Source organism: Mytilus californianus, unplaced genomic scaffold (assembly GCF_021869535.1).
Source record: "Mytilus californianus isolate M0D057914Y unplaced genomic scaffold, xbMytCali1.0.p SCAF_10, whole genome shotgun sequence".
Classification (NCBI taxonomy): Eukaryota; Metazoa; Mollusca; class Bivalvia; order Mytilida; family Mytilidae; genus Mytilus; species Mytilus californianus.
This window is the reverse complement of record NW_026262582.1, coordinates 45,280,267-45,305,885: the sequence shown is the minus strand read 5'-3', so window position 1 is coordinate 45,305,885 and position 25,619 is coordinate 45,280,267. Positions and strand designations below refer to the sequence as shown.

Sequence of the window (25,619 nt, the reverse complement as noted above, 5' to 3'; positions counted from 1 at the left end):
ATCAGCTGTGTAGTCAGTACTTCGGTACTGACATGATTTATAACAAAACTTTCTAAAACTGTCCGTTTATAAATTTTGACAGTATAAAGAAACTAAGGTGTCAACTCCCTCAGGCAAAGTTGACCTGAGATGGATATGGCTATTTTTGTATGTCCTTTTTGGTCATATAGCTCTTCAACTGTTTCGATTCTTGTACATCCTTGGCTTTCAAATACTCGGCTTTGAGCGTTCCTGAAGGTAAATCCAGAAATTTATAACGTGTTGTTTTCATTTTTTACATCATATGGATATTCCAAAAATACTAAGATATGGTAAAGTCTATACAAAATTCTATGTTAGCGTAACTAGAACAATCAACAAGTGCAACTTTACTGTACCAGACTTGTCAAGCTTAAACAAACCAAAATGAGATATTCCATGTTCCCATCTCTTTATATCCTTTATACATAACATAATTATAAACGAAGTTTTTAAATCGTAAATCTCTGCAATTTGGTTTTTACACCTTAATTCCATAGTGTAGTGAGAATTTCATTATTGAAAGCTTTTCATTTGTTGAAGGTTTTATTTTCCGAAATATTTCGACGTCAAGGACGTGACATGTGATCTGTTTTTCTTTAAAACAAGTATCATTGAAATACAAAAAAAGCGGAAGACATCAAACGGAAAACTCACTAGTCGACGCGAGATAACAAAACCATTGCCAAAACGAAAACGACAAAAGGTAAAACAGCAGTATTTAAACATTACATATTAAACCTAACACTGAGCAACACGAAACCCATCAATGTAATAACAAATATATTCCTAAAAATAGTAAAGAACAAGAAAAATTACCTGTAAATAAACATAGTGTATAACTATGAGGTGTGTATAACAAGGATGATGTAAAACAGAAACATATTCAAACATATAGAGGTTGCCACCAAATCGGAATGTTATCTTGAGCAATTACATCACTTGGCGTCATTATTCGACCATTATTCCGTTATTTAACATTTTATAAGAAAATCTACGGACATGAAACCACAAAACCAACTGGAACAAAACTTGAACAGCTATAAATATGGTGTATAGTTTCAAAATTGTAAAGTACTATGTCTCCGACACCTAACAAAAAAAAGGTGAACAGGCAATCTATACTAGAAATAGATTTTAATGGTAAAGTTAATAAACACAACCCACTAATACATTCTGGAAAATCTGTTAAAGTTAACTCGCTTCAAACTTTGGGTGAAAAGATAGCGATTATTTTCTTCAAGAAGGTTTTGATAACCCTATCACTATCATCAATCTTGCTAACATTTTACTGAATATTCAAGAAAGTCTATATCACAAAAGTCACGCTTAAACACTGAATGCTGTAAGATATGTTTGCACATTTGTTCTGTACATTATGACACTCGATACATAAAAGAGCATTTATGTGTATAAGTAAAAAATCGGAGACTCGTAAAGATATAGCATGATTCATAATAATTAGTCGAGTTGCAGATGTTAAGTATATATTTCATTCATAACAAATGTCCACAATCTAATTTAAATACAGATCCTGTGTCCAAGTTTTGCTCTCAAGAATCTGAAAACACTTGTTTCTTTCTCTTATTCTGACAATTTTCATATCAGCCAATCAAATTGCTGACTCCAAATTTTTGAAAGCGTGCATCCTTACGACAAAATTCAAGGATCCCGAAAGGTCTTTAAAACAGAAAGTAGAATGGAGCGTTATCAGATTCTTGTAAGCGAATAGTGGAAACATGATATGTATTCAATCAGATAACAAATATTTAAAAACATTAGGTAAAATTGAAATTTTCAATTGTTCAATGTGTTCATCACTATGATAAGTGATGGGCGTTGTATGCAGCGCTCCATATCTCCCCTGAATGCTTCAGGCTCCTACAAATATAAAGTACTATACGTTAATGTTGATAAATAGGGTTTATTATTTAGCTGTTAAGTATAGAGCATGTTTAAAAGCAACTGTAATGTATGTTTAATAAAAAAAGTTATATAATTAGCTTATAAATGATTGTCATACATCAGTGCTTTGATAAGATGCCAAGATAAGCACTGATAATTTCTTTAACGCTAAAAATTAACCTGAAATGAATTGGCTATTATTATTAGGACCCCTTTTGGTCATGTATCTTCTCGTGTATTCGAGTATTTATATATCCTAGGTTTCAAATGTTTTGCTTTGAGCGGATGGTAAATCCAGAAAATCTCTTCGATGTTCGAATTTGATAAAGTGTTGTGTTTTTAGTCTTCAAAAATAATAATAAGTTATTTTTTGTAAATACTGAAAACACATTTAAATGTATCCTTAAATATATTTACATTGTGTATCTGATAACTTTACTTAACTTTTAATAAATGTATATGTATCGTTTTTAAATAGAAAAAGTTTGCTTCTATAGCTATTGACTAGATCATCATGCGCCAATAAGTTTTCAATTTTGTAGAGGCCTATATCGCATGTGATTAATCAAAATTTCTGTTAATTTTCTTTGCTAGGGTTGATAAATTTGCATGCGAAATTTACTAGTGCCAATAAAGAATGTTTTAGTGACAGTACACGTTATTTCTATTTGAAAAATGCCCCTTAAGGTGGTGCCTAACACTATAGGGAGATAACTCTGTAAAAATCAGCTAAACGTTTTAATCATGTTGTATTGTTAACGAAATATCAACTTCTCAATGATCAAAATTAGTGTTTGTCAAACTGCTATATAACCAGTGAAATTTTTCTGATAAAGTGGTTGGTTCAAATTATTTGAAATTTTTATACTTTTGTCAAAGGGTCAAAGTAAACATTTTGTCAAAATTTTAGGAAAATTAAACGAGCCAAATTAGTATTAGTCAAGGTGTTGGGTACCACCTAAAGTACTGGGTAAATCTTTATTAAATAAAGTGAGATGCTGAGTCCATGATAAAAATTATAAATTTCTTTTTTTCTTGTAGTCGAGTTATTCAAGTTTTTATATAAAATATTCCAAAAGCATTTAGTGTGTTAATGCAACTCAAATTGGAACCCACTGTCTAATAGTTTTGAAGTTTTGTTGGTACAGTAAAATGTATAAATTCTAAATAAACCATATCTTATGTTTGATATCGTAGTCGAAACCTAACTTTAACCCCATCTTAGTAATTTCATGAATAGGAAATAACAACTACATGTGTACATAATAAGTAACATCAATATATGTCAAAAATAAATTTCCATATATACTCGTGTGACCGATTCAGAAATGATGTTGCACTGTTGGAAAGTCACTGTATTGATGTAGATTTACGAGGAGGCTTAGACTAAGAGGCGTTATTTACTACGACAAACGTTGAATTTCTAAACGGATCCATTCATCGAAAAGTTTCTTCAAAAGACCACCATTGGAACAGTTAATGACACTTAATTTTACAATATTTTTGTTCAACCCGAACTAATGCAGTGCATACAAATTCATCACTAACTTCAAAATATCAGCAAATGACTTTTGTAGAGATTTGACCTCGAATGGTATACCATGCTTGTTACACAGTGATTTAACCAATGGCTGTATCTTGTAGAGGTTGTGTCTTGGCATAGTAGGGAACAAACTGAAAGACAAAGTGTCGTCAGATAACTGTACAGTACAATTTTACACAAAAACTTTATTGATATTTTGTATAGTGTTTGTTGTGAATGGTAGGAAAAAATTTAAAATTGTTATTAGAGATTGATTTTGAATATTATATCAGTTTTAACACATTGGTATTATACCAAAGGTAATTTTATTCAAATATTTTTAGTATAAGTAAAAACAGATGTGTGTTTAACGTCAATGCGACAAGAAGTAAAAAAAAAATACAAACCTAAATATTATGTAATTGTAGAATACATTAATTAATGTATTTAAGGATCGGCAAAAATCCATACTTTATACCAAGTAATATGTTTTACCTATTTTTTTTCAGTTTTGTAGGAAGTCAAAAGATATAACCAAAGATCTGCCCATCAACAATAAGTAGTAATTCCTTTTTGTAGATCCATATATATTGTTGCCTTAAAAAATAATGTCATTTTGTTTTTCTTTGTTGAAATAGTTGTTTGTTTTTATAGTGATTAAGATTGTATTACAATGTCGACTGCTGTACACCCAATTTTTGACATTTGTACTTATCATGTCTGTTTGTTTTGCTCATAAATTGTTGTCAATATAATGGAATTCTATGCGACTGTCCTACAAGAAAAAGGTTTAATCCACCATTTTCTACATAAGGAAATGCCTGTACTAAGTCAGGAGTATGACAGTTGTTTTCCATTCGTTTGATGTGTTTGAGCTTTTGATTTTGCCATTTTATAAAGGACTTTCCGTTTTGAATTTCCCTTGGAGTTCAGTATGTTTGTTATTTTACTTTTTACTTACTGATGCTCTATCTGGAAGTTAAGGTGACCAGTAAACCAGTCATTAAAGAAAGATTTTTCAACATCACAAGTGGCAAACAAATGTAGCTTCAGCCATGGTTTCTTATCATCATGTTCAATATGCATTGGTATATGATTCGACTGAGTTACCCATGTAAACCACATTGAATCCACTACCCTGCATTTGCAAAAGAAATATTACTTAATGAAGTTCGCCTAGTCTGGTATGTCTGGTAAATCAAAAACATCCAAATCATTAGAATTGTGCTGCTATTGAACTATAGTCTTCCTGTACTCTTATTCGCCGACAGCTTTTCCGTATACAGTGACATTAACAGTGACACATTTCGTTAGATTTTCGGCAATCGCACGGCCAAAGCACGAAAGGAAAACCCGTGTTGAAAAAAAGTAACAATTTTGAAGGAAGACGGTCTTAACCAAGAAAGCACCAAAAGTAAAACACCAAATCTTTTTCGACTTTTTTAATAAACACATGGGAAAAGCGTGGAAAATTGAAGAAAAAAAAAAACATTTCTCTATCATCTAAATTATTTTTATCACGTGCTCCATAACTTTTTTGTTGATTGTTTATTAAAGTTAACATCGGTAAACGTCGGCACCAAAACCCGAAAGTAAATTACCAGCCACAGTTTTTTATTAGCACTCACCAAATGAAATATTTTTTTCTCGATTATACCTTATGGATTCATAATTAATGTTAAAAACGTACAGAAAAGACTTAGTTAAGTAATTATTCATGCATTGGTTCAAAAATTTCCATAAAATTATAATCACTAGACACTCGTTTCAAAAGACTTTTAGGTATTGATGTTTAGGATAAAATAATAGGTAAATCTATAATTTAAAACACCACAGTAGCCTAGAGTTAGGGAAGCAATGGGGACATTATTTTGTCGTTTAACCTTTTCAAAACAGAGGATATCTATATTATAATTATGACATCTCTTGCACAAATCGTATGTTTCGGAAATAAACTTCCCCAGGTACGTCGAGTCAAACATACAGAGAATAGAATAAATATAATAACAAGAGGCTCTAAAAAGCCTGAATCGCTCACCTTTAATTTTTTGCTTAAATTTTTCATCAATGGTTATTTTTGCTTTTCAATATATATTAATCAGTGGCTTAAAGATGCCATTTAAATGTTCTTTGTATCGGTCAAATTTTCTTCAAAAGCAAAAAAATACATTCTATCCCTATGTTCCATTTTAGCCATAGTGGCTGTTTCTTGACGTACAAGGAAATAAAATATAAAATCTATACTAGATACTCTGAAACTCATTCAGTCCAAGTTTGGCTGAAATTGATTCAGCAGTTTCAAAGCAGAAGATTTTTTAAAGTAAGCAAACTAGATGAACAAATTGTGAAAAATTTTCTTTAAAGGGCAATAACTCCTTAAAGGTCAATTGACAATTTGGTCATATAAAAACTTATTTGTAGATTTTACTTTGCTGAACATTTTTGCTTTTTACAGTTTATCTTTATCTATAATAATATTCAAGATAATAACCGAAAACTGCAAAATTTCCTTAAAATCATCAATTCAGGGGCAATAACCTAAACATCAGATACCCGATTTGACTGATAATTTCAGGGCTGATAAAACTTGACTTAATGAACATATTAACCCCATGTCAGATTTGCTCTAAATGCTTTAGTTTTTGAGATACAAGTCAAAAACTGCATTTTACCCTATGTTCTATTTTTAGCCATGGCGGCCATGTTTTCTAAGGAAACAGAAAATAAAACACAAACTTTATTCTAGATGACATAAGAATCATTCAGCTTAAGTTTGGTTTAATTTGGTTCAGTAGTTTCAGAGGAGAAGATTTTTTAAAGTTAGAAAACATGATAAACAAATTGTATAAAATTGTCTTTAAAGGACAATAACTCCTTAAGGGGTCAATTGACAATTTTGATCATATAAAAACTTATTTGTAGATCTTACTTTGTTGAACATGTTTGCTGTTTACAGTTTATCTTTATCTATAATAATATTCAAGATAATAACCAAAAAGTGCAAAGTTTCCTTAAAATTACCAATTTAGTGGCAGCAACCCAACAATGGGCTGTTAGATTCATCTGAAAATTTTCAGGGCTGATAGAACTTGACTTAATGAACATATTAACCCTATGTAAGATTTGCTCTAAATGCTTTAGTTTTTGAGATATAAGCCAAAAACTGCATTTTACCCCTATGTTCTATTTTTAGCCATGGCGGCCATGTTATTTGACGAAACACAAAATAAAACACAAACTTTATTTTTGATACCATAAGAATCATTCAGCTTAAGTTTGGTTGGAATTGGTTTAGTAGTTTCAGAGGAGAGGATCTTTGAAATAGTTTACACCGGACGGACGACGAAGGACGCCAAGTGATGGCAAAAGCTCACATTTCCTTTTGGGAAAGTTGAGCCAAAAAGCTTCGAAAAATGTTATCCAGTTTCACTCCACTTTTTTATGAATAAGCAACTAAGTACCATATGTGTTATGAAAAAAAAGCAATGGGTAATTGTATCTAACATTAGTAAATGTTGAAAATACTGCCTTACCTAAATGCTTCGTAATAGAAAAGTGTCCAACCCCATCCGAGCAGGGGTACAAAAATCAACAAAAATTTCAAGTTGAAGAGAAGCATGACTGCAAGATCCTTCAAATAAAGAAAAAATAAAAGTTATAAGACATTTATTTTTTTCTTTCATGTTTAAAAATATTTCATAAAAGTTTCCTTTCGTATAGCTTCAGATAAATAACAGATATCTCCCTCTTTCCCTCAATTGTGATATTAACGAATGAGACTAATACCGAAATTGTATTATCAACACGATGGGTGCCATACATGAAGCAGGAACTGCTAACCCATCTGGAACACCTGAGTTCACTCCCAGTTTTGGGGCATTAGTGTTGCTCAATCTTTAGTTTTCTTTATACTGTTTTGTTATTGTTGTTTTGTCTTTTCGACATTTTCGTTTGGCCATGAAGTTATGTAACTTAATACTTATGCTTATTTTAACGTTTTAAATTTTCTCCATGTAAAAAATGTGCAAGTTTACAATTGGTATTAATACTGAATAAAAAACACATTAATTCATTTGAACTGTATCTCAATTATACTTACCAGCCATAGTTTTCTTGTAAAAACATGCCTATAAATCGTGAAATGGAAATATACAGGAAACAGTAATGGTGGACCGACTATAAATGATAAATGATTATATTATTAGTTACATTGTGCTAGTGATCTAATTTTACCCAAAGTGTAAATAGGTGTTAATTAAATACATACTTATGTTGTATTGTTACGTCATTGTCCCATGTAAGGGGAGGATTTGTTGCCATCAAACATGTTTTATCCGCCACATTATGTATGTGTTTGTCCCAAGTCAGGAGCCTGTAGTTCAGTGGTTGTCGTTTGTTGCTGTATATTTTATTTGTTTTTCGATTATTGCTTTGTACATAGATCAGGCCGGTTTCTCGTTTGAATTGTTTTACATATGTCGTATGGGGTCTTTTAAAGCTTACTATGTGGTATGGGTTTTGCTCATTGTTGAAGATCGTACGGTGACCTATAGTTGTTCATTTGTACGTCATTTGGTCTCTGGTGGAGAGTTGCCTCATTGGCAATCATACCACATCTTCTTAAAAATGTTTGTCCTTACAAAAGGTCACAATGGCTCCCACTAAGAATTCCTGCAAGGTTTGTCAAAGAGGGTGACATCCCTTTCCGACCAGGTAACATTGGTATGTTATGTTTCGTTCTCATTGATTTACACCTTACATCTCCATTTATCCATATCTATAGAATATAATCCTAATACTTACGTACTGGGAAATACTTGTGTTGTAAATCAAATGGGATGGATTTTTCCCTAGATTTAGCAACCTAAAATTGAAAACAAAATTATCAAAATAAGGCAAAACACATGTGATAGATAGTGACTTCTAAATGTTACCAATCACCCACAAACAGAACTTATCAAGCATTGCCATTTTTTTATTTTACCTATTTTTCCTTTTCTATTTTTGAGGATTTAAGAAATGACAAACAGCAGTCTATAAAACATTACATACTTCAATTAAAGACTGGGCAACACAAACCACACCAAAACCGGGAGCTAATCTCAGACGTTTCGGAAAGGTAAGCAGATTATTAATAGAATAATGGGGTGGTAAAATATAAAGAATGCAGAATAATTGGTAAAAAATATTAAGAATAGAGAAAAATGACCTAAAAACAGAAATGAAGAACCACCATCCAGAACCTTCTTGGAGAGTCGTAGTTTCATAAAATGTTTATATATTTTGCAAGTTTTTATAATACTCTGAAGGTTTGTATTCATTTTCTTAAACATTTTGCCAACTTCATCGCCCAGTAAACATTGATGCATTTGAAGTATTTTCGCGCAGGGTGACGTTATTGGACTATACTTGTCGGACTTTTCTTGTTGACTAAGTCAAAACACTATATAAACATAAATAACAAAATGACATCTGAACTCTACTTATCTACAACTTTCGTGATCTAGTGCTAACAAAGTATATGTAAAAATTAATCAAAGATACCAGGCTTATAATTTTATACACCAAAACGCACGTTCCATCTACATTAGACTCATTAGTGTTAAGGAAAAGTGTTTTGCTTATGCACAGAATAAATTATTATCATTCTTCTGTCAAGTGAAACGGTGTGTCTTGTGGGCATAAGGAATTCAAAGTAAAATTGTTAAACATTCAGTTCGTCCTTTTTATTTATTATATATAGAAAGTATGATACAAGCACTCACTTCCACTGGCATGACATCTCCCACAACCATAAACGTATCTAGTCTAACATCGGGATCTTTCCCCATCTACGAATCAAAGAAAACATTTCAGATGCTTTTTTGTGCTTCTTTGTTAAATATTTGTTTGTTTTTGTTGTGATTAAGATTGTGACACGGTATTGACTGCTGTACCCCTATTTTGACATTTTTACCTATTATGTCTGTTTGTTTTATTCACGCATCGTTGTCAGTATAATGGAATTTGATGCGACTGTCATACAAGTGAGAGGTTTAGCGCTATAAAACCAGGTTCAATGAAGAAAATACCTGTACCAAGTCAGGAATATGACAGTTGTTGTCCATTCGTTTGATGTGTTTGTGCTTTTGATTTTGCCATTTGATTGGGGACTTTCCGTTTTGAATTTTCCTTGGAGTTAAGTATTGTTGTGATTTAACTTTTTTTCAATTTATATTTCTTCACATATTTTACATTTGAAATATTGGTTTTACATATGAATAAATAAAAGCAGATATGGGTATTATTATTGTCATTATTATTATTATCAATAATATTACTTTCGTCAATATTACAATTCTTTCATCTGAAACAATATGTCTTAATCATTTACTCGATCTCCGTCGGTAATGCCTGGAATTGTGCATGGGGAAAGAAAACCATCACATTTATTTATACTTTTCCAAAGCCAGGAATCAGGGTCAAGTGACCTTTTGATCATTCATTATCATGGTTGAGCATAGATTGTCCGTCTTGTTTGTACAATTGTAAACTCTACTTGCCTTGATTTTGAAAGGTCTACATATATAGGAAAGGAGTTAATGATTATGTACAGTTTTAAAAACTAAAGACAATAAGAATATAGGTCTGTTTTTTGTTCGAGAGCAGGTCTTGTTACGGTATCGAATATAGTCTATGTCATGTTGCAGTCCCCTTTTAGCACTGGACGTTAAGGGAACACCAATCAATCGAGCATTCACTGTTTCCATCGAAATGGTTAAAGTTGAACAAGTTGAGTGTGTACTTCGTGCATAAAATTTAACTTTATTAAAATAAGAAGACCTGGTATAATTGCCAATGAGACAACTATCCACCAGACACTAAATGACGTACATAATAGCAACTATTTGTCAATGTACGCCCTTCAACAATGAACAATCCCCATACCGCATAACATGCTATAAAAGGCACCGGCATAACAAAATGTATAACCATTCAAACGAGAAAACTAACGCTGATTTATTATAAACAATCAACGAAAAACAAAAATGATATACAGCAACAAATGACAACCACTGAATTACAGACTTTGAACAGGCACACACAGAATGTGGCAGGGTTAAACATGCTAGCGGGCGTCCAACCCTCTCCTAACATGGGACAATGGTGCAACAGCACAATACAAGAATAAACTATACAAATCAATATACGAAAAAACATCTTTTGAATGAATTTGCTTGTTTGTTAGCTGAACAAGGTTTTTTTTAATTATATATTGTAAATACAAATAGGTTTATCAGTCACCATCACATAATTTGATTGGTAAGTAATATCGACTGTTGTTATTATTTCAAAAGATAGCAATCAAAGAGTATATATATATATTAATTTCATTGTGCAAACAAGCAATCTGCACTTTATTTTTATTTGTACACGGCCAAGTCAAGTATGCATAAACTCATCATAGATATCACTAATACCAGGATTAAATTTTTGTACCCAGACGAATTCCGAACGGTTTTTCCAAATACAGCTAAGGTAATCAATTCCTGGAGTAGAAAATCATTAGTATTTCGAAAATTTCAAAGTTATCTTTTAGCACTTGTAGGTAAAATAATGTGCCAGAAGTTACTTACCACATTTGGTTTTGCATGGTGCTGAAAATGCATATGATTCCACCATAGTGGTGAAACTCCCTGTATAAGAAAGTAGTTCTAACATTTAATAAATAATAATTATAATAATTTTCAAAACTTCAAAACTATATTGCGCAATCCAAATCTATGAATATTAAGTTAAGTATGAAATTTACATCGATATAGATGCGTGCTATAAATATTACCCAAATCAATCTTAGTGAAATTGTTAGCATTAATATATAGCAATCAATAGTTATTCTAAATAAGCATGCCTCTAGATCAAGTTATCATTGGTTTAGTTTAGAGTTTTAAATATATGTGTGTGTACTAGTACGGATCATACCTTCATATAGGCAAGTAAAAAATACTCAAAGAAATGGTCTAAAGCTGTGTTGTGAAATACAGATAAATGACCAAAATCATGTGCTAGAAATCCGCTTTGAGCCTGAAAAAAATAAAATGTTTACTGTTACAGTATTGAAGTTTTCATTGAGTATAATTACGCCCGATGTTATCAGAACAAACACTTACTCAATTAATGAAGTTGATATCTCAAAAAGACATGTAATATCCGACAGAACTGCCTGTTACTCCTTGTTTACTTTTAATAAGATAGCATTTTAAAAAAATAAAGAAGAAAAGACTCCACAGGGAAATACAAGTTATTACTTCAAGAAAACCTTAAAACATCTTGGTCAACAGAAAAAAAAAGAAGAAAATAATGTACAACAGAAAAACACAGCTTGAGCAACAAGATCATCATTAAAGACGGGAATGAACTCTAAAATACCGCCAAGAAATATTTCTATCATATAAAAAATAAGTGTGACCCGACATATAGTCTTACGGTTTTGAAGGGTTACCAGTATTGTATTTGAATAAGATTAGCTCTGTTTTCAAGTACTTTATTTTATCACAATGCTTTTTGCTATCTTTTCTTCAAAACAGATTTCATTTATCTTAATATCTATTTTTTTTTAAATGACAAACTCATAGCCACTTAATACTCTCCCTCCTATCATATATGATTTCCAACGCTTTTGACTACATAAATGTGTCAGGAACTGTAAAATATTTTAGCTTCCATAAGAATGCAGGCGTCTTTTAAAAGGATCAGTCTGATCATTGAAAGAAAGAAAATGCATGTAATTTACTTCCAGTTGCGGATCAAGGATTTTGAAAAGGGTGGGGTACCAAGACAACGTTAGGAGTGGCACTTGAAAAAAGTCTATGCATTTACCATATATGTAGCTTCAGTCTAGTCCGTTCTCCGGTGCCCCCTCCTCCCAAAAAAATTAAATATAAAAATTCGCCTCTGAGTTCATATGCTGATGGCCGGTAACAATAATATATAAATTTTATATATAATATTATATATATATATATATATATATAGATGGTTCCTTCAATTTCTCAAAATTCAATTGAATAATATCTTATTGTCACGTCGAAGTATTTGTGAAGAATAGGTATAACACTGCATTGGCTTCCTTTTTTATGCTGGCAACTACATAAGTTCTGAAGAAATTTACGTTATTGATTTCAGTGAAAATTAATTGAACCTACATAAATTTATATAAAAATTCAAAATTCTCTGCTCTATGATAGATTTTCATAATCAGAATCTACAAAAATATCTTAATAATATACCGTATCAAATGCATTTATCAGATCGATGTCATTTTGTAAACTAATTAATTATAAACTGTTACGCTTTGCATACTGTGAAGTGCAGAGCCATGCATCATGAATCTAAGTTGAATAAACAAATTAAAATAAAATCGATCAGCTTTTATTACGAAATTTTATACGAACTTTATTACAACAAGTTTGATATTACATTTTCTGAAAGAAAGAAAAGAATTGTTTGTACTGTTATAGATTCAATACAATTTTGAAATATGTATTAAAATACGCTGTTGGAGATTACTAAGCGCCGATGAAATACAATAATTTTGTACTTTATAAGTTAGTTTGTTTCTTAATAAACAGTTGTCATTATGTCAATATTCAAAAAGACTCATTCCATTGTTATTTCAACAAATATGCCATAATAACATGACAAAGTGTTTTGTTTCAGTGTTTACTGGATAAATATGCCAAATAAAACAATTTCAGACAAGGTACCCCCAGAAGCCTGTAAATATCATGACTAGTCACATATATCGTTTACCTTTTTTAAACGAAGTTAGTAAATATTTATTACACCAATATCTAAACTGAGGGAATGAATGCCCTTTATCGTCAAGCGTCAAACGTCCAATTTTTGCTACCGTTAGCGTCAAATGAGCCTTAACTTTTTCAAATCTCATTTTGTAGCTACCGTTAGCGTCAAATGGAGTAAAATGTTTATCGTTAACATTATTTGAACAAATATTTTACCTTCATTCGTCATATGGAGTACCCCATTCCTACCCTCTAAACTCTTCTTTTTATCCGATGCAGTGTGAAGTTAAATTGACATTGTTCTTCATGCTACTGCAAAATCATTTGCTTATTTGTTTATGCGTACACACTTTTTGAGTCAGACAAGTGTATATTTTGCATTGAAGAAGACCTGTTTTATTTCGACAAACTTACCTGCACAATTCCGTACAGAAGTATGGAAGTCAGAAGAGGAACCCAACCAGTACCAAAATAGTAAAGCGTTAGATAGGATAAAACTTCTATAACAATTATATGTATCAAATACACAGCAAAATACACGTAGCTTGTCTTGAACAACCCCTGTAAATGGATAAAAAGTAAAAACAGAATACCTTTTGTTGACTTATTATACAAATACAAATACAAATATTTTATTGGCACAAACACAATTACAATAATTGGCAAAGGCCCATATTTCAGTACATTATAACAATGAATACAGCATAATAAAAGAGGGTGGAAAAGGGGGGTGCTTGCACGGAAAAAACGTGAAATAAGACATAATTTCACGTTGAACGTGAAATAATTTCTGTCATGAACGTTGCACGAAAAATAAAGACTTTGATGTGAACCTTTTGTGACTGAGTCACTGTCTTCTTGTATATATTAACTCTCTGTTTCACTTGTTATTCCCGATTTAGTATACACATGTATGATATAAATGGTTTACGGCTTTTAAAAAGTATTTCTTGACGATCCCTGCCAAGTGTTTGAATTTTATTTGAAAAATTCTGAGCACGCAAAATAAGCACTTGAAAATCACGATGCACGTACTTTTAAATAAGCAGAACACGTTGAACGAGGCACCTGTCTTGCACGACTGAACGCCAAATAAAAAAGTAAAAACACGTTGAACGTGAAATAAAAAACGGCGATCACGTTGCACGAAAATAACCCTTTACCACCCTCATAAAATAATATGTTATAATTAAGAAGCTAAAATCTAAAATATATCCCGCGAGGCGGATATATTTTAGATTTTAGCTTCTTAATTATGTATAGATTATAACATACCCTTTTTCATATTGGCCCTGGTATCATCCCGAGACTCCCATATCGGCCTCGAGGCTTTAGCCGAGGGCCGATATGGGTCGAGGGATGATACCAGGGCCAATATGGAAAAGACATGTTATAATCTATTTATCACATATTTAAGTTCTGCAGAAAATAGAAAAAAAGTTCAATTATAACAATTTAATGAAACATAACAGCTAAACTCTTAAAATTTTTATCACAAAAGTGTTATCAATTGTCGTTAAGGATGCAATGACGTCATGTCATTTGGATCAGGGCACAATAACCAATAACCTCTTTTTTGCCCCGGGCAATTTTGAGGTTATTACATATGCAAAACCCAACGTATTCGTAACAAATATGTGATAAAACATATTATTTTATTATGCTGTATTATTTTATTACGCTGTATACATACTGAAATACATAAAATATACAATTTATTGCGTTCTCTTTATTACTCAAAAATATGCATGAAATCTTTGCAATTAGACGCAAACAAACAATATTATCAATAATTTCAAAAACTGCACTTCCGCTTCATATGTTATTTCAAAAATATTCCAATATGTTATGTCCACTGCCGGTGAACAAAAAATAATGCTACCTGTAGTCAACGACGCAAAAAAATGCGTTCATGGTAGTCACAATTAATTTTTATGTAATCACGGAAAAAAACATAATACTAGTTTGCCAATATATGTGATTATTTCGGTTTTAGACACAAACTATTTTGAGAATATACGTCGAAAAGGGACAGGATTAAAGCATACAAATTTCGAACGTAAGGACCAGACTATGTAACAGCCACTATTTTCCGTCAGTTACTCTGTTCCGGCGGAACTTTTCAACTAGTTATTTCGTTCCGATGGAACTTTCCAACTAGTTGTTTTATTCCGAGTGCAGTCGAAAAGTTCCGGAAAAAAGTAGTTAGTTGAAAAGTCCCGGAACAATGTAGCTAGTTGAATAGTTCTGGCGGAACAGAACAACTAGTTACATCGTTCCGAATATACCATATTTCGTCCTTTTTGTAGAAAGCGGGGGAAGAATGAGTAACAGTATATATAAGAGCAAATAATTAATTTACAAGAATACCCAACGCACTGAAAGGGGTTTCTTTGGGGACAAATATGCAAAATTTAAGTTGTATTTCATAGCTCACATAAAACGGAATAAGTTGAATTATCATGCAAATTTAGTATTCATAGTACCCTCAAGAGAGGGAAGAATACCCCCCTCCTCATGCATGTGGTTCTTTGCATCAATTCTCCAAATGAAACTTTGTTACTGGTTAATAAGTTCCGTTGGAACTTTTGGGCTAGTTTGTTAGTTAAATTCCGGTTTTGACTTATTTGCCAAAGAGGAACTTTGTGGCTAGTTGATAAGTTCCTTTTGACTTTTGTAATCAGTATCTTGGTTTCCCTTTGAAAGGTTCAAATATAATATGTTGCGCTTTTACTTTGCATCAATTCTCCAAATGGAACTTTCTGCCTGGTTGATAAGTTCCGTTGGAACTTTTGGGCTAGTTTGTTAGTTCCGGTTTTGACTAATTTGGCAAAAAGGAACTTTCTAACTAGTTGATATGTTCCGTTGGAACTTTACAACTAGTCACTTTGTTCCGGTGGAACTTTTAAACCAGAGGAAGAACAAAGTAACTAGTTAATAAGTTCCTCCGTAACTTTTCGGCTAGTTAGTTCTTTCCGCCCGGAACTTTCCAACGTCGGAACAAAAGAGCATTTACATATGTGCTATCAGCCGCCCTACACACATACATACTAAACTTTGCTCAATAGAAGATCATGGGTCGTCTGTTGAATTCGAGTAGACTAGTCCACGAGTAAATCTTTATATTCTAACTATGTTTTATTGTGCTGGCGTGTTGTTCATTCTCATTGTGATATATGTCTTCTTTTACTTGTACTGTCTAGCTTTTTGTGTTACCATGGTTACTACCATTAGTAGAGTTGTCGTTTCATTGACGTGTACCCAAGAGGGTGTAGATAGGGGTTTACAGAACAGAGAATAATAGGCAAAAATATATAGAATAGAGAAAAATGGACCCAAAAAATAAAGAATAGAGAATAATAATGTGCTAAAACATAAAGAACAGAGAATAATGGGCAAAAGTATAAAGAATAGAGAAAAAGGGCCTGAAAAATTAAAGAATACAAAAATGAAGGACCCTTCATCCAGACCATCAACCATACTCTTTTTATTCGTACTGTGCGCATCCCCTTATAACCTGTGACTGTATAACTTTGTGTCATTTATGTGGCTTTGAAATCCGATAACTAAGACACAGCAAAATACACGTAGCTTGTCTTGAACAATCAAAAACTTTGCATCTGCCTTTTAATTTCAATGATAAATAATTGAATGACGTTAACATTTACCATTTGTTCAGCTGTTGAACGTAAATTCCTAAAATCTTCTTCGATGCTTCTATCTTGGTTTTGTTCAACGCAACCCAGTTTTAACGGCTTTAGATATTTTTTCACATGGTCTATATCATTATGGAATGCTCGAAATGCGTCCTACAATGTAGCAACTTATTTTAAAAAAATTAAACAACTTAATTCAAAGTAAATGTTTTATTAAGACACTTTACTGTATGTGTATCATAATCTGAAAAATCTTTAAAAATACAAATCTAAAAATAAAATTAGATCATTTAATACATACGTTTTCTGTCGCGCATCAATGTCTTTTTTACAAGTTTTTGAAGTTAGAAAAGTATAGAGTTTAGAAAATAAAAGCCAGAGTTGCAAACTATGCTGTCAAAACCTATACACAAAATTGAAACGAAACCGATTCAAATGTCCACGACTCGTTCCGCTGGAATGTCTTTCATCACACTAGTATTAAAATTTTTATCTTAACATCATCTGAAAAGTCTGAACCTAAAATGTTAAGTTTTGTTAAGAGTTTATGTTAATTTTCAGATATGTTTTGTTGTATATTGAGTACTGTTCAGACAATTCGCTTGAAAAAAAATCGGTATCAATAGCGGATTGCAATAGGAAAACCCGCATACTAACTGTTGCATCTTGCCCTGCATAATGACCTATAACACGACTGCCACCAGGATGTCTGTTGGACCAATCAGTGATGTTATAGACATCTCCTTGAATTACAAGCCACCGATCGTCTTTCTTGTCATGTCTTGATATTTCGTCCCATGAATAAGTTTTCTTTTCTTCATTCAATTTACCTCCTTTTCCCATGTTGATATCTGTAAAAGAAACATGTTTTAAAAATACCCATATATGTCAGGACATAATGGAGATAAAGGGAAAATAAATAAGGTCAATGAAATATTCTAAATAAATGTTATTTCTGCTTCACATCTTATAAATTTAATTTCTTCTCATACATAACCTATAAAAAATAGAAAACTTGTCCCGCCAAAACAATAGTTTTTGTAATACTTGTATCCGAAACACAACAACACAGACATATCTGTATTTTTCCATAATTTTGATGGTAAATGCATTTTCAATTGAACATATTTTTTTTTAATTTAGGCATTAGAAAAAGCCATTGTGAGTTCAATATCTAATACACTTCAGGATGTGTGGAATGCATTTGCCATTTAAAACTAGAGGCTCTAAAAAGCCTGTGTTGCTCACCTTGGTCTATGTGCATATTCAACAAAGGACACTGTCCAACATTGTAGACGAGAATAGAATTCATGACTAAAAATCTCTGTTTTGCTGATCTTGCATTGCTGATCATTTGGTCTGTTTAATTTCTCTCTATCTTCTTTAGTTTTTTTTTAAAACACAAAAGAGGGTAAAAAAATCCTCATTTAAGTGCAATCACTCCTATAAAGAGTGACAGTCTACTAAATATATCGGCAAAATTTGACTTACTAATCGTTTTTGTGATTTAAAGTGTTTATTTAGCTTTTATAATTTTTATCATAAAAGGCAAAACGTAAAAAAAAAAATGGTAAAAATTGTCATTAAAGGGTAATAACTCCAACAAGGAGTCGTCGGACGATTTCTTCCATTTGTTTTAATTGTAGATCTTGTCTTGCTGATAAGTTTTGCTTATTTAAGTTTCTATCTATCTATTATAGTTTTTAAGATATAAGGCAAAAACGTAAAAAAATGGAAAAAAAATCGTCATAAAGGGCAATAACTCTAATAAGGCGTCGACTGACGATTTCGACCATGAGACTTATTTAAATGTAGTTCTTATTTTGCTGATCATTTTTGCAATTTAAAGTTTTTCTCTATCTTTTATAGTTTTCAAGATTATAGGCAAAAATGAAAATAAATGGTAAGATTTGTCATTTGAGGGCAATAACTCCTATAAGAAGTCGTCTGACAGTTTTGTCGTATACGGACAATTGGTAGAGCTTAACATTCTGAACATTTTTGCTCTAGTCAGATTTTCTCTTTTTATAACGGTTTTCAAAATAATAAACAAAACTCCTATGTTCTATTTTAGCCATGTCGGCCATCTTGGTTTGCAGGCGGGGTCATCGGACACAATTTAAAAACTAAATACCCCACTGCTGATTGTGGCAAAGTTTGTTTAGATTTGGCCCAGTAGTTTCAGAGAAGATTTTTGTAAAAGTTAACAGACGACGACGGACGATGGACTCCAGGTGAGCTAAAAAGAGATGTTGAATAATTTTCAGAGACAACTATTCATAAAGACCAAAGGACAAAGATGTGACTAATCACAGCTCACAGTCCGACTTCCAACGATGAGAAAAGTTCATATTGTATAGTAAGCTATAAAGGGGCTCGGTATGAGATAAAATGTGAAAATGTTACAATCAACAGCCTGATTAATACTACAACAACGCACAAAAGACAAGAATGCCAGAAAGCGACCCACGACAAATATATGGATAACAGGTTCCTGGCTTGGGCTGGCAGATAAAGAATGAGGCGTCGTGTAACATATTTGTGAACGCTTTACCCCCCCCCCCCCCTAAAAAAAACAAAATACAAAACAAACAGAACAAAAAAACATACAAAAACAAACAAAGAAAGGAGAAAAAAATCTATTTTAATACCCTTTTCTATTCTTTAAACTGTTGTCCATTATTCTCTATTCTGTAAACCCCATCCAGATCCTCCGCTATGTATCAAAGAATATCTGGATGAATTAATTTTCAAGAGCAGTAATTCTAAACAACGTCAGAAATTTTTAAATAAAAAATCCAGAGAAAAGTTACAAAAAAGAGACAATTCAAAACACCCTAGGGCAGACAACAACACACAACGATGAAAGCAATTACGTAAGCATAAAAAAACACTGAAACCTTAGCATTTCATAAAAACATCAGTAGTGTACAAAAATAAAGAAATGTGGATTGATTGCCAATGAGACAACTATCCACCAGAGTTCAAATGATGTAAACGTAAGTAAATACACGCAACCGTATGGCCTTCAACAATGAAAAAAACCCGTACCGTATATAGTCGGCTATAAAAGGCCCCGACATGAAAAATTTGAAACAATTCAAACGAGAAAACAAACGGCCTATATGTAATTCATAACAAAACAATTTACAAAAAAACACATGTGACAGATATGCACCAACGACAACCACTGAACTACAGGCTCCTGACTCGGGACTGTAGTTCAGACTCTTTAGTGGTATAAAATGCTTGGTGGCATTCGGCTGTTGTCTGCTCTATGGTCGGGTTGTTGTCTCTCTGACACATTCCCCATTTCCATTCTCAGTTTTATTCAAAGGGGTCAGCATAATTATGTCCTATATCCTGTATGTTTTCTGCTTTACCTGTTTTGTATAATGTTACCTGCTTTACAAAATTATCTCATTTTAAAAATTTGCTAAAACATCATTGCTTTGTTTTTATTCATTATTTATGTGCTTATGTGACACTTTACAAGCATTTTTGATCAACATATGTTTTATTTCAATCGGATGCATCTGTGTGCAAATAGCTTAATGCTTATGTGTACTTGTCTTCCAATTGCTTACTTTAAAATAAAATGTATTTACTTATCAATATAAGTAATAAGAAAACAAAACCCTAAAAAATATTTGTTCTAAATAATTCAATTTTGAAAAGTAAACGGATATAGAAAATAGTCGCTAAATAGTGGTTTGAAGCTGGACATTGGCTAAATACCCTGTTTGTTCAACTTTAGCAACAGGGATGCAAAAAAGTTAAACTGAATAATAGTAAGACTCAATTGTGGTTAATATTAACTCAATTTAAAACAAGAAATGATATTAAGAGTCCAAGATCCACAGCTTTTCCTGTTTGATACGACATTCTTCATTTTTCATTGCTAAGCTTGTCGTGAATTTTGTAGACATTAAGAATTTTTTTTCACAGTTTATCACAACACAATATTTGATTAAAATAGTAACTCACCTTTCCCAACAGGTCAAAATCAACTAAACTGACTGCACCAATGATCAGATATTTCACATGATTCGATACGGTTGATGCACCAAGAGTTATATATTCGTTAATATCACAAAATGATTTTAAAAGGTAATAAAATACATACATACATTTCAGTCTCCTTTGTAAGTCCACGTTACTGAGGGTGTGGATGGGGTCCTTCAATTCTCTATTCTCTATTTATTTCGCCCATTTTTCTCTTCTCTTAATATTTTTGGCTTATTATTATCCGATTATTTTTTTATATTTTAGCACCCCAATAATCTCTATTCGTTATCCCCCCCCCTCCCCAATTTTTCTCTATTCTTTTTTGTTTGTTTGTCCTTTGTTTTGTAGATGTGTATATAAATAAGATGTGGTATGAATGTCAATAAGACAACCATCCACACGTAGAATTTAAGAATCGGCCCATTAGTCTTCATTCTGTAAACCCGATCCAGACCCTCATAATGCACCCGGCGTTACTATAGTTATTCAGTACACAGTAAAAAAAAACCAAAGTGAATTGATGTACAAAATGTTGATGAAATTTACCTTGTTATTTCGCTAGTGGTTATTTCAGTTTATAAACATCACTGCTCTGCAGTACACCAAGTATGGACAAACAGTTGATGAATATTGTATGCCCTTCTCTTGCCGAATGCTCCAATGAACCGCAAACTATTTCTATCGTGAATTTATTTACCTGGCGCGTCAAACGAGAAAACAAACGGTCTAATTCATAACAAAACAATTTACGAAAAACACCTGTGACAGACACGAACCAACGACAACCACAGAACTACAGGCTCCTGACTCGGAACTGTAGTTCGGACTTTTTAGTGGTATGAAATGCTTCAAAGGGGTCAGCATAATTATTTCCTATATCCTATATGTTTTCTGCTTTATCTGTTTTGCATTATGCTACCTGCTTTACGACATTCTCATTTAAAAAATATGCTATAACATCATTGATTTGTTTTTATTCATTATGTATATGCTTATGTGACACGCTTTTGATCAACATGTGTTTTATTTCAATGCATCTGTGTGCAAATGAGACAACCATCCACACGTAGAATGAATATACATTATTATACATATCATAATAAAAAATATACATACATTTCCGTCTCCTTTGTAAATCCACCTTACTGTAAGAATACTGACGGTGTGGATGGGGGTCCTTCAATTTTATATTCTCTGTAATTTGTTTGCCCATTTTACTCTCCTCTATATTTTTGGCCTATTATTACCCTTTTTTTTATATTTTAGCAACCCATTATTCTCTATTCTTTATTCCCCTCCCCCTATTTTCCTCTATTCTTTATTTTGTCGGTCCATTTTTTCTATAGATTTGGCCCATTAGTCTCTATTCTATAAACCCCATCCAGACCCGTTACTATAGTTATTCCATTTAAAAAACCCAGCAACTAGGCGTAAGACAACGTAACAAGAAAACAGTAAATAAAACCGAAGTAAATTGATGTAATAAAATATTGAAGAAAGTTACCTTGTTATTTCACCAGTGGTTATAAATTTCAATTAATACACATCACTGCTCTGCAGTATAGTACATCAAGTATGGACAAACAGTTGATGAATATTGTATAGACTTCTCTTGCAGAATGCTCCAATGAACCGCAAACTATTTCCAAGTTGAATTCATTTACCTGGCGTTATGCTAGTGTTGGCATATATATTATATAATATATTAGGGTCTGGATGGGGTTCACAGAATAGAAAATAATGGGTAAAAAGTGCAGAATGAACAAAGGGAGCTACCATTTTATTTTTAGGGGGGGGGGGGGCTAGGATGAAATTTGAAAAAAAAGACATGACCGAATAGAGATTGAAAAATAAAAAGGCAGGACAGAGATTACAACTAGAAAATGCAGGACAAAATTTTTCATCCTAGCCCCCCCCCCCCCACCCACCCCCCCCTACCCACCCCCCTAAAAATCAAATGGTAGCTCCCTAAGTGTCAAATAAAAAAAAAGGATAGAGAAAAAAAATACCAAAAAAAAATAAAGAATGAGGAAAATAGGCCCGAAAAATAAAAAAAAGAGATAAATTGGTTATATAAATATAAAGAATAATAAGCAAATTTAATAAAGAATAGAGAAAAATAGTTTACAAATGTAAACAATACAGAATTGAAGGACCCCTTCCAAACCCTCTTATAAACAATTATCAGAATGTGACTTCGTTAGACACAGATATTGAATGTTCGTTGGAAAATAACAACTTTTTCATTATATTAATGGTTTTTTGGTTGCTTTAAGGGAACAAACATTTATCTTTTCTGACTCAAAACAGAAATCCATACCCCCCACCCCCCTCTTGAAGAAATGGTTGCTCCCTAATAAAAAATCTGTGCTTTTCGCATCTTGTAAATATATATGCACATATATTTGGGTTTATGTTTGAAATATGCTATCATCAATATTGCTGATTGGATTTATCCATCTTTTTATAGACCTTCACTAGTAAACAAACTCTCCTTATTTTTTTTCAATTAAATAAAATATATCTGTGCGAGAGGTGGTCTGTAGCCGTACAGATGTGCTTACGTACCTGCACTTTTTCAGATTTTTGATAACTGTCCCTCTCTAATTTCAGGATAAACATTGTTGGGCACATCCGTCCTCGTTTGAAAGGCCCTTTTAATATTTTTTCTACATCATCAGGGACGTTTATAATCGCAAAAGTAGGAATATAGAACAAAAAGATGCCTAAATTGAGATTTTTTAACCTATATTGATCGACCTCTGGGTGGGCTTCTCTAAAATTTTATACAGTGTTGTTGGGATGTTGTCTCATTTAAATACTCTTTTTTTTATTCATTTGTTATTCCAAAGACTCATAAAAGAAAAACTATACTCATCCAAAGCCCAGCCAGTTTGTAAGCCAACTAAAATGTGTATGATAGATGGATTAAAACACGGAGGGTTGAGATTTAGAATAAGAGGTTTTGAAGAGCCTGTGTCGGTTGTCTAGGCCTATATTACTAAGATCTCTTTTTAACCGGGTTATTATGGTGAAGTACGGCTGCAAAAGTTTCCATGCAAAAACCTAGGAACCGTCCAACCAATGGTTTTCAAATTTTAATATGTTGTTTCTGATGACAAAATTGAGATGAGTTGGATATAGACGATTTTCACTATTGCTGCTCGGAAGTTATGGTCCTGGCTATAGATTGGAAGTTCGCACTTTGTGTGGTATCCGTGCATTAAGTTATGAGCCGTTCATCCAGTGCTTTCAAATTCTAATATGTTACTGATGACAAAATGGAGGTCAAGTTCGATATTGACTTACACTTTTGTCGTTCAAGATTTCTGGTTCTTCGTCTGTTGGTGGATTGGAAAATGACACTTAAGTGCAGATAGGCACACACATGTGTTTATTAAACCAAGCCTGAAAGCGCCATGCCCATAAATTAAAATACATTGCAATTTCATTCATACTAGCTGTCATCTTTAGTTCAATAATGGTTACCTTCATAATAAATGATCTTATATTGCTGATATTTTTTTGTTTTCAGTTTCTCAGTATAATAATTTTGCCCTAACAACATCTTACAATTTCCACTTTGTCGACCTTCATGTAAGGGCAATAACTCCTATCTCAATATTCTAAATTTTTCTACCCCCCCCCCCTTTTCCCTGGTAAGATTTTCTCTATCTTCAGTGGTTTTCAAGATAATAAACAACACTTGTTTTGCATTTTACCCCTGTTTTATAAGTAAGCCATGTGGGCCATGTTGGTTGGCAAGTGGGATCGGATATTATGACATATTTGTTTAAACTATATACCCCAATGACGATTGTGGCCAAGTTCCATTCCAATGAGGGATTTTTGAGTTATGTCCTTCACCAGAAACAGACCTCAGTTTTGCATCCCTGTAGGACAACAACCAGACAAAGGGATGTGCCAGCATCCTTGCACTATTAAAGATCATAAAGCCTCTCCTGTATTGTAATTATCCAGGATAATCTAGGAATAATTTAAGTTTTTTTAGGTATGTAATCACAATTCCCTAACAACTGCAGTAATAATTATAAAAGAACAGAGTTACAATGTCCCCCGCGTTGCACATATTTTATATTTCCAAGGGGCATAACTCTTTTAAAAAAAATCGATCGTCCACCATTATACAATTTGTTCGAGATATTGCTGATATGAACCTATAGTATATGTTTTATAAAAATCTGGCAAGAATTGTGTCCTTGAGAGCGCTAACGAGGCCATTTTCCATATATTTAATATTTTCAAGGAGCATAACTCTTTTAAAAAAAGTCGATCGTCCACCATTATAAAACTTGTCCAAGATATTGCTGATATTAACCTATAGTATAAATATTATAAAAATCTGGAAAGAATTGTACCCGTGAGAGCGCTAACAAGATTGGACGGACAGACAGATGGATGGACGCTTGGTATTTCCATGTCCCCCACAACGTGTTATGCGGGAGACAATAAACTATGAGAATTTATTTTGCTGAATATTTTGTGTAATACAGCATCAAATTTTTTCAACCAATTGCTCAACATGGAATGGAAGTGATGCCCCAAAATTAGAATTAGAAAACATTTTAATTCCAGAGGCTGAACATGGCCAAAATTAACAACATGGTCTTTTCTTCCGTAAGTATTTGTTCTAATAATGGCAAATGATATCAACAATGCTTTTTATTATGTATTTTTTTTTATATAAAAATTGAATAGCATCAA

At 32.5% G+C, this 25,619-nt stretch overlaps 1 protein-coding gene across 5 annotated transcripts; it reads right to left on the bottom strand.

Annotated features, from left to right (window-relative positions):
• Nucleotides 1-358: 358 nt before the first annotated feature.
• On the bottom strand, nt 359-22,553 carry LOC127718229 (fatty acid desaturase 2-like). 5 transcript variants are annotated; one of them, XM_052224212.1, is made up of 14 exons: nt 22,399-22,552; nt 21,441-21,591; nt 17,544-17,737; nt 16,899-17,039; nt 13,645-13,791; nt 11,408-11,509; nt 11,062-11,121; nt 9,211-9,276; nt 8,249-8,309; nt 7,545-7,621; nt 6,979-7,076; nt 4,407-4,583; nt 3,472-3,597; nt 359-1,899 (listed from the first exon to the last, which is right to left on the bottom strand). In XM_052224212.1, the coding sequence occupies exons 3-14, from the start codon at nt 17,727-17,729 to the stop codon at nt 1,839-1,841; spliced, it is 1,302 nt and encodes a 433-aa protein (XP_052080172.1). In that variant the 5' UTR covers nt 17,730-17,737; nt 21,441-21,591; nt 22,399-22,552; the 3' UTR covers nt 359-1,838. The 5 variants fall into 5 exon arrangements, with proteins under 5 accessions (XP_052080172.1, XP_052080173.1, XP_052080171.1 ...); XM_052224213.1 differs by lacking the exon at nt 21,441-21,591 and having other exon boundaries at nt 22,399-22,553; XM_052224211.1 differs by lacking the exons at nt 21,441-21,591; nt 22,399-22,552 and adding an exon at nt 22,011-22,159.
• Nucleotides 22,554-25,619: the final 3,066 nt, after the last annotated feature.

Coding starts and splice junctions, on each gene's coding strand:
- LOC127718229 (XM_052224211.1), bottom strand. CDS start 22,107: ATGGGCAAACAAATTACAGAGAATATAAAATTGAAGGACCCCCATCCA. Junction 13,792..16,898: donor GTTCAACAGCTGAACAAATG/GTAAATGTTAAC, acceptor ATCCATTTACAG/GGGTTGTTCAAGACAAGCTA. Junction 9,277..11,061: donor ACCATGCAAAACCAAATGTG/GTAAGTAACTTC, acceptor TTTGATTCGTAG/ATGGGGAAAGATCCCGATGT.